This window comes from Tenrec ecaudatus, chromosome 1 (genome assembly GCF_050624435.1).
Source record: "Tenrec ecaudatus isolate mTenEca1 chromosome 1, mTenEca1.hap1, whole genome shotgun sequence".
Classification (NCBI taxonomy): Eukaryota; Metazoa; Chordata; class Mammalia; order Afrosoricida; family Tenrecidae; genus Tenrec; species Tenrec ecaudatus.
In genome coordinates this window covers 168,755,556-168,765,795 of record NC_134530.1, presented here as the reverse complement: position 1 = coordinate 168,765,795, position 10,240 = coordinate 168,755,556, and the positions used below count along the sequence as shown (strand labels likewise).

Below are 10,240 nucleotides of genomic sequence, written 5' to 3'. Positions count from 1 at the left end.
AGCACACCAGCCTGATCACGAGGTGTCAAAGGGATCAGTTATCAGGTAGCAAAGAACAAAAAATCATATCATTATGAATGAGGCGGGGAATGCAGAGTGGGAACCCAAAGCCTATCTGTAAGCAACTGGAAATCCCCTTACAGAAGGGTGGTGGGGAGGTGACAAGCCAGTCAGGGTGCAGTGTAGCTAAGATGAAACATACATCTTTCCTTTAGTTCATAAATGCTTCATCCTCCCTCCCCCACTACCATGATCCCAATTCTACCTTACAAATCTGATTAGACTAGAGAATGCACAATAGTACAAATAGGAACTAGAAGCACAAGGAATCGAGGTCAGATAATCCTTTCAGACCAGTGGTGAGTGCAATACTGGGAGGGTGGGGTGGAAAGGAGGAGCTGATTACAGGGATCTACATATAACCCCCTCCCTGGGGGATAGACAACAGAAAAGTGGGTGAAGGGAGACGTCGAACAGTGTAAGATATGACAAAGCAATGATAATTTATAAATTATCAAGGGTTCATGAGGGTGATGGAGTGGAGGGAGGGGGAAAATGAGGACCTGATGCCAGTGGCTTAAGTGGAGAGCAAATGTTTTGAGAATGATGAGGGCAATGAATATGCAAATGTGCTTTACACAATTGATGTATGTATGGATTGTGATGAGTTGTATGAGCCCCAAATAAAATGATTAAAAACAAAACTATATATTTTTATTTACCTCATACATAGGCATTTTAAAACAGAATGGTATCTTATACCTTAGAGAACGTTAGATCATTACAGAAACACACAGAGCACTTAGTTACCTAATGCTACCATAATATTGATAGCCAAAGTGTGTGGCTTTGAAGAACAGAAATTTATATTTCACTATTTAGGAAGCCAGAAATTTAAATTCAAGGTGTGACTTTTCTCTTTCTATTTCAACTTCTCATAGTTACCCGAAGTGCTTACATTTGTCTCCATCATCTGTCTTCCTCTTCTCTGTACACAGGTCTCTGGGTCCATTCTGCTCGTTTGTAACTCAGAAGTAATTAGATGTAGAATCCATCCTACCAGTGTAAGACTTCATTAAAATCGCAAAGAAACTCCCATTTCCAAATATTTCCAAACCCATTTCCTGTTCTGGCTCCTATTCTGGGGTTGACATCAAAGATCCTGAAATGAAATATTTTCCTAGTGAGCTAACACTAAAGAGGAAATCCTGGGTGTCAGAAAGGATAAAACTGCTATAGATATGAGTGGCAGAAAGACTTAGGATCTGCCATAACAGTATGTATATCCTCACCACACTCCCAAGATTCAAGAAGGCCAGTCACATTGTAGAGACATCCTATCATAATTAAAAAGCATGTGTTCTCCCAAGTTACATAGCACAAGAACTGAGATTTGAACTTAAAGCTTCCTGCCCAATCATTACTTTTTACTCAAGACAATCAATGTCTTGAGAAAAGAGAATTCTCTTTATCTTGACTGTTAGTTTTTATTATTGTGGTAAGTTAATAGGTTATTAAAAAAATCTACTGGCTAATGAACTTCCCATATGGCCGTTTCCTTCCTGAGAGAGCACTTTAGCAGCCCCAGGAGACTGGGTTGGAAAGCTCAGAGGCACATACCTTTGTATTAGAACCTGTTAAGAAAATAAATTTTGGGAGAGGGAGCACTCATGTTATAACTTACTCCCACAGGTGCCACCAAAGTGTTAAACTTCAACTCTTCCAGCCTTAATAGTGGCTGGATATAAGTCTGCAAATGAGAGGTGGGATGTGAGCTGCAGTTCTCTGCCAAATCCAGTCCCTGGAGCCGTAGCGAAGCTCCCAGAGTGGAGTTCTAGCAGAGGCTGATTTTTTTCTCCAACTCTGGGTAAGGACTTTGTCAGTCAGACATTTTCCCACTGTCATGGTCGTCTCTAGTCTGAGCCCTTAGGGGAGAATTAGAGCATTCCAAAATAAGGGCAGGGATAGAACCATAAGGGTGCACAGTACAGCCATTCTCTCTCTTAAAATAGATATCCTGCCTTTAAGATGCGATAGGGAAGAGTTTGGAATCAGAATTAGAAAATCAACTGTGCCTTTAAGTACTGTGTGACTTTGAGAAAGTACTTTCTCTGCCATGTATTCATTTCATCTTCTGTAAGTGAAAGCACTAAAAAGAGAGGGTGCCTACAGCATCATTTCCTTCCCAGTCCCCAGCTCTTTGGCTCTATGCCTCAGTAATTGGATGCTATGGATTATGCCATTGTAGGTACTTCAGCATAGAGCGGAAGGGATTTGTTCTAGATGGCTTCTTGGAGTGAAGAAATAAATATGATTACATAGAACTGGCATCAGACAAATGCTATTTTTGAGGGCAGTAGATTTTATAAGAGCCTATGGGAGAAAACGAGTTACTGGCAAGCCACAGAGTTGTATAATAACATTATAATCTTCCTCTTCTTCATTAGATACCACAGCAGTAATATATCAAACATTGTTCCTAACACTGGATGAAGGGTATAGTATGACATTTACTTAGTATTTCCACAAAGCTCATAGAGTTGCTTTGAGATATATGTATGAAAATAAATTTTCATTAAATGAGAGTATATCATTAAATAAAAGAGAGTATATCATTAAATAAAGAGTAAGAAAATTCTATCAGGAATTTAGAGGCTAAGAAGATCAGTAGTCACCCTGGGTACTCAAAAGAAAGTGAGAGACTTTAGTCAGAAAATGGTTAGATCTCTATAATTCTTCTTGAAAGAAAGTTTATTTCTACTGAGGTTATACAGAAAATGAATAAAGGACATATATAGGGGCTCATTTAATTAAAAGTAAAATTTCTGGAAAAAATTTCTATAATGATAATGAAAATCATATAAAAGCATGGAATTTGGATCAGAGGCAAGAGACACTAGATGGAGGTCTTTGCAGCAGAGTAGAGCTAGGAATAATAGACAAAATCAGAAGTCAGGTAAATGGCCGAGTTTAAGCAACAAGAAGCATTTCAGCAATAGAATTGCACCATCAAGGCAGGGACCTAATGTCTGGCACTGTCAGGCCTGGCAGGGGCTGATCGCCCACCGTTGGGCATGTATTCCTTTGTGCTGGGGAAGAGTTGAGTTTTAACTTTTCCGAACAAAAATGAGAAACGGTATTCAGTTTGATGCAGACTGCGTAATTTTATTCTCTTATTTTAGAGATCCCATTATTTGTAATTTGAAAGTCCTGCACCTACGTAAAGAAATACTTGATACATTTATAATATTCATAATGATCCAATGAAACACAAGGTTATGTGAGATAGCTCCTGAGGATAATTCTTAAAAGTTATACGAAAATTGATTCAATTGTGTGTGTGTGTTAGGAACTGGCGAACAATTTAATTTGTAATTGAACTGGTTAAAGAATCTAAAGTATCATTAGACATGGAGTTAGAAATGGTAAAAGAAAATGAAGTAAAAAATCATGTGAGGGGAAAGTGATCAGAATTTTTCGCCATGTATAAACCCAAGTCATACCTATCACCAATTAATTGGTACTCATAAAGACCTTTTGGACAGAGTGGAATCACCCCATAGGGTTTCCATGGTAGCAATTTTACAAACGCAGACTGTCACATCTCTGACCAGCGGTGCAGCTGGTGCGTTCACACCGCTGGCCTTTCAATGTGCTGCACAGGGCTGAATCACTGTGCCACCAGGGCTTCTGGTGCCATATTTAATGGGGTGCACAAGGCAGAAAGGAGTGATCAAAATTGTGGAGAATTGAAAACTGGGAAATTTCAAGAATGTGAGGTTGCTAATGTTGAGCAGGAAATCATATCTGATTTGGTCATAATGACCCTCTGGCAGTTTCCAGGGAATAAATGACAGCTGGCCATCAGTGAGTGGTGAAGCAATGTATAGATTGTGAATAAGTCTTTGGAAAAATGGAAACAAAGAGATTAAGGTATTGGCTTTTAATATTCAACGAGAAGCCATCTGCCAAGCAGATCTTAAAGCCTAGTTAAGGGCACAGGATAGTTCATACAGAAGTACAAATGAAATTGTGAAGGGAAAGAGAGAAAAGCTTATACAGGAATAATGATTATGCATAGAGTGGGAAGGATGTTAATAAATAATTAAGAGCAAATAATTCAAGTTGATAGAAATTTAGGGCTAATCATTCATAACAGGCAGGTATGCCTTCAATTTGAAGGAGGCAGACTTGGAAAGTGAACAGACATGAATCTGAAGCTGAAATTAAAAAAAAAATTAAGTCAAGATAACCCATGATACTAAAATGCTCCTGATGAAGCCAGATGACTAACAGAAGAGATGGCATTGCAATAGAGAAACTTTGTGATCTTAAATCCCCAAAGAAGAAAGGCTTTGGTGTGCAGATTTGATACATTACCTGTGATTATCAGGAAGTATATACCAGAGGATAGCAGAGTAAGTAGAGTTAGTCTGGATAAGATTAAAGGATCCTGGAGGCCAGAGAGATGATCTTGGATGTTCTTCAGATCCATTTTCTTTATACAGTGGTGCTTTGGGCCTAGAATAAATTCCTTTCACTTTTCCTTCTGGAAAATTCTGACTCTTCCATCATTTCTGGATAAGAATGGCCTCTCTTGTGAGACTTTCTTGAGTGCGACATCCGGCACATGGCTCCTTTACTTCTCCTCTAACACAAGTACATACGTCAATGAGCATTTTACCTACTAATTTACTTCTTTATTTGATAATGGTTATTGAGGCGCTACCATGCTCTAGATCCTGCTCTGGACACTTGAGCTACACCAAGGGATTACACAGATAAATAGCATCATTTTCCCTCATAGAGATGACAGGTTCATGAAGAAAGCAGTACTAAAAAAAGAAAATTAAAGTACATTCGAAGACAATAACCAAAATGCTAAACTTAAGCTCCCTGCTGTTGAGTCCTTTCTGACTAATCGCCACCCTACAGGATGAAGTAGAACTGATTAGCAGCCCGCTGGTGAGTTCACGGTAGCCCCAGAGTTCCTAGAAAATGGTAAGGACTGCCGAGAAGAAAGGAAAGGAGAGTAGAAAACTGTGAAAGCCACACTGGATATAGGTAGAGGTGGGGGCATTGTAAGGTGAGTAAATCAAGAGAAAGAATTGGGAGGAGACTTAGTTCTGTATGCGAGTTAATGTTGCCGTGCCTATGGAAGGTTCCGGTAAAGAGCTGTGTATGCTAATTAGCAGCCTTTAGAGTTTTCTAAGCAAAAATACTATTTCTTAACATCAGTGGCCATCTCTTATTTACTGCTTTAGTATCTATTCTAATGCCTTAAATATAGAACACACTCAAAAAATTTTATCTATACTGTAATATGAAGGGGTTTCAAAGATTTTTGTAAAAATGGAAATAAAAGATCATGGAATTTCCCTATGTACTTGCCAAAACCCTTTCATATAATTACTATTTATTATCTTGGAAGCATTAAATCAGAAGAGTATGTTTGAGATCCACAAAGTGGCAAAAGAGTAGGAGAAGCTGAGTAAGATGTCACACTATTTTGGAGTAAATAACGCAGAAAGGTAGACTGGCCCCCTGTCTTCCTGTAACAACTCCCACTGCCACTGAGTTGATTCTGACTCATAGCAACCTATAGAACAGAGTAAAACTGCCCCTGTGGCTTTCCAAGGTTATAAATCTTTATAAGAGCAGAAAGCTTCATCTTTTCACCTCAGAACAGCAGGTGGATTTTGAACCACTGACCTTGTGATTAGCATCCCAGTACTTACCCGAATAAGCCACTAAGGCTCCTTCCTAGTTGTTCAATTTACCTGAAATCCCTTGTCCTTGCCTGGGGTTCTGATCAATATTTAATCAAGTCTCATGTTTCATCACAGTGCTGGAAGATTATGTTAGAACCCACAGAAGAAATGAGAAGAAAATGAGGATGCTGGACTTAATCTTTGACAGCCAAAAGTGAAATACCAAGCAAATTAAAATTAAAAATATAATTCTAATTCCACATCCATGTCACAATTATTAGCAATATAAGTATAAATTAAAATGTATAGTTTGGAGAAGAAAGGTGCATGATGTTATTACTGTGAACCATTGAATTGAGTTCGAGTCATGGTGACCTATTGGACAGAACAGAGTTTCCCAGATTGTTTTATATAGCCAGGCTGCAAGTTCTTTTCTTCCACAGGACCAATGGTGGATTTGAAGCCCTCACCTTTTGGTTAGCAGCCAAGTGCTTAAACACTGTACCACTGCTGCCCAACTGATCCAAACCTTGGCAAACCCGTAGAACAGAGTAGAATTGCCCCATGGGCTTCCGAGGCTGTAAATCTACACAGCAGCAGACTGCTGTATCTTTCTCCCATTGAGTGGTTGCTGGGTTCAAACCACAGGCATTTCCGTTGGCAGCTGAGTACTTTAATCATTGCTCCTCAGGGCACCTAGAAATCTATCTAGCTAGCTAGCTAGCTAGCTACATGATTACATGATTACCAGGGACCCAAAAGCAACAAACAAAAACAGTCTCTGTTGATTCCCTTGTAGAGACCCAAATAGAGGGTACCAAAGAATGTACATCTTTACAGGAACAGCCTGATCTTCCTCCTGAGGAATGGGTTGTGGTTTGAACTGCCAACCTTACAGTTAGCACCCCAACACCTCACCCATAGTGCTACCATGGCTCCTTGGAAAAGGAATATTTGAAAATCTTATATGAGTGCTGTGGAAGATAATTTGGTAGCAGAATGGATATTGGAGGTCAAGAAAGAACTGAGTTAAGCAGGTTCAGCACTGTAAGTCTAATGATGAAGATATATAAGCTGAAGGAAAACCATGCCTGGTGATGTAGTGGTTACAGGATGAGCTACAAACCAAAGAGGCTGCAGTTGAAATCCGCCAACCACTTCAGAGGAGCCAGATGAGGCGGTCTGCACCCATCAATGTTACAAGCTCCGAAACCCTGTGGCTCTACGCTGTCATAGCTCCACTCTATCTGCAGGGGCCTATGAGTCCGAATCAATTTAAAAGCAATGGTTTGTTTTGTTTGTTTATTTGGTTTTTTGGTTTTTTTTGCTACTTTGAAGGAGGCTGTTAAGGAGGAGATTTAAATACTGGGTTCTCAAAGCATTTCCTGAAAGGGCTTTATTCAGGGGGGTGGGAGGGGGGGAGACAAAGGCATCCCTGTTGCTGGGATGTCTGTCGCTCAGTTCCCTCCCTCATACTTCCATACTTTGTGTTCTAGGGCTATGAAAGGTGAACAATGGACACTGGGAACTGGAGCCATGTAACCGAGTTCATCATCTTGGGCTTTCCTCACCTCCAGGGGGTCCAAACTTACCTCTTCATCTTGCTGCTTCTAATTTACCTCACTACTATCATGGGAAACATGCTGATCTTCCTGGTGGTCTGCCTGGATTCCCGACTCCACATACCTATGTACCAGTTTGTCAGCATTCTGTCCCTCCTGGAGCTTGGCTACACAGCCGCCACCATCCCCAAGATGCTGGCCAACTTGCTGAGTGAAAAGAAAGCCATTTCTTTCTCTGGCTGCCTGCTGCAGATCTATTTCTTTCACTCCCTGGGGGCTACTGAATGCTACCTTCTCACAGCCATGGCTTATGACAGGTACCTAGCCATTTGTAGGCCCCTCCACTACCCCACCCTCATGACCCCAGCACTCTGTGTCAAGATTGCTGTTGGCTGTTGGCTGGGAGGCTTGGCTGGGCCAGTGGCTGAAATTTCTTTGGTTTCCCGTCTCCCTTTCTGTGGACCCAATCACATTCAGCACATCTTTTGTGATTTTCCTCCTGTGCTAAGCTTAGCCTGTACTGATACCTCTGTCAATGTCCTGGTGGATTTCATTATCAATTCCTGCAAGATCCTGGCCACTTTCTTGTTGATCCTCACCTCCTATGTGCAGATCATCCGCACGGTTCTTAGGATTCCCTCTGCAGCAGGCAAGCAGAAAGCCTTCTCCACGTGTGCCTCCCACCTCACTGTGGTCCTCATCTTCTACGGGAGCATCCTCTTCATGTACGTACGACTGAAGAAGAGCTACTCGCTGGACTACGATAGGGCCTTGGCAGTGGTCTACTCAGTACTCACGCCTTTCCTCAACCCGTTCATCTACAGCTTGCGCAACAAGGAAATCAAGGAAGCGGTAAGGAGGCAGCTAAAGAGATCAAGGAGTCTGAGCTAAAAGAGGTGGGGCAGGTTAGTGGGGAACTGAGAATGTAATAACGCATGCGTATCAGTGGCCAGAAATGAGGCACCAAGCATTTAGTGGTTTCCTACATAGGGCACTGGAGCTGGTGTGAGCACGGCTTGGCTTCCAGTGTTACGCTGACTGTTGTCCTGGCTGGTGGACTAACCCGCAGTGCACATAGCCACAACTGTCTGAGGTACGCTTTCTCTCCAGCAGCATGTGGTATCTCCATGATTTTTACACTTGAGCCTTCTGTCAACTTTGGGCTTCACCTAAAGCAATGTTTTTTTGTTTTGTTTTCAGATTTTCTGTCCTTAACGTCAATGCCTTTAATACTATTCTAAGCAATAATGCCTATTAGATAATTATATAATTTTAAAAACAAAAATCAAATGATTTTTCTTGTATCCCCTATATTTAAATATTCAAAACATTTATGAATTGCACTGGAAATACTGGTATAGTCGAGAAGAGTGTTTATTCCTTTTTAACCTCAGATATATCTCAGATATATCTTTAAGCCCCAATTCCTCAAGTCAATTAAAGTTACTTTAAAGAAAGTAACTCACTGTATCTGTATTTTATTTGTTTGTTTTAATTATTTGTTTGTTTTAAACTTTTAATTGGGTCCCCTGTATTTTAATTTCCTTATTTGCTAAATGATATTGTCTTGTAGATTCTTTGGAGAATTGGGATAAGGTCTGTGTGGTGCAGTGAATTACTTGGCATGACTCATTTAGTCATGGTCTTTGTAAGTTCCAGAAATGAAATGACTGGGAATGATTATGGAAATAAAATATATGGGACTCAAATGAGAGGATTGGGCTGATTTGGTTTAAAATAAGTAACCTCAGGGGGGATGAGAGAACTGGGGCAGACACTGATGGTTGCAATTGAAGTCACCTCCTGAATTTCTTTATTTGGATCAACCAAAGGCCTGTTCCCTTGTGTCCTGGTGGCGGGCACAGTGTCTGCCCTGTGCCTCTCTTGTCATGGGAGTCATCTATGCAATTAAAAATGTTCATGCAGCTGAAAATTAAAATAAAATGAGTCACTCAGAAGCAGGAATCGAGACGTGTGTCTCAATGTCCTCAACAAGAAGAACCGGTGGAGAGTGCATCCTCTGGACTCCGAGATTCTTGGAGACCTCCTCAGGCCAGGAGATAGAGCTGTGATATCAGAGGAGCAGCAGAGGATTGTAGGCAGCAGAACTAATAACCAGCTCATGTGACAGAATAGAGGGCTGCCCAGCTCAGGGAGTAAATAAAGATGATTGTCTTAACCCTGAGGATTGTGGTGGAGTGGCATGCTCTTTGGACATTTATCAGCAGCACTAAAAGAACTTGGTAACACTTGCCCCAGCAGGGCAGAGGCCAAGGGGCCACATGACTAAAAGGCTGAGGAATGGTGAGAGACATGCCGGTGGCACGGCTGAGGAGAGGCATTGAAACCTGTCACCTCACATAATAAACTCTAAATTGTGCATGTCTATGAGTTCTGGTGGCCATTGGAATGCTTCTGTGAACCCAGCAGAGGACTAGGAGTGCTTTGAGAGGGACAGTTAGTAGCAGAATTGGTGAAGAAGTTTGAAGGCTGGAGGTGTATCTGACCTCATCCTCACAGGGACTAGTCTGGAGCTGAGGTTGAGGTTGATTTTACTTCCCTCATTTGATGTCAGAGGAAGTCAGACACCACCTCCGTATCATTCTTATCGTCTGTAAACCACCGTTCACTGTGTTTGGTGTCTGGTGTTATTAGTTGTCATCAGATGGTCAGAGAAACTCAATGCACAACAGAAAGAAACAGTGCCTGGCCCTCTGCTATCCTCACAAATGGTATGTCTGAGGCCATTGTTACAGCCACTGGGTCAATTCATTTTGTGAAGGGTCTTTTGCTTTTTTACTAACCTTATACTTTACGAAGTGTGGTAGTTATATAATCATTTGTCAATTTGAGAGGATTAAGAGTGAAGGGGTTGAGGATAGCTTGTCAATCAGTGATAGCCAATGAAGTCTCTGTGTGAGCATGGCCTTCTCCTGAGGATTCTGGGAACTCTGGTATTCCTCATTG

General features: G+C 41.2%; 1 protein-coding gene across 1 annotated transcript; it reads left to right on the top strand.

Annotated features, from left to right (window-relative positions):
• Positions 1-7,225: 7,225 nt before the first annotated feature.
• Positions 7,226-8,164, top strand: LOC142437134 (olfactory receptor 6N1). The gene has a single exon (XM_075540423.1). It carries the CDS (start codon positions 7,226-7,228, stop codon positions 8,162-8,164), a length of 939 nt encoding a protein of 312 aa, XP_075396538.1.
• Positions 8,165-10,240: the final 2,076 nt, after the last annotated feature.

Coding starts and splice junctions, on each gene's coding strand:
- LOC142437134 (XM_075540423.1), top strand. CDS start 7,226: ATGGACACTGGGAACTGGAGCCATGTAACCGAGTTCATCATCTTGGGC.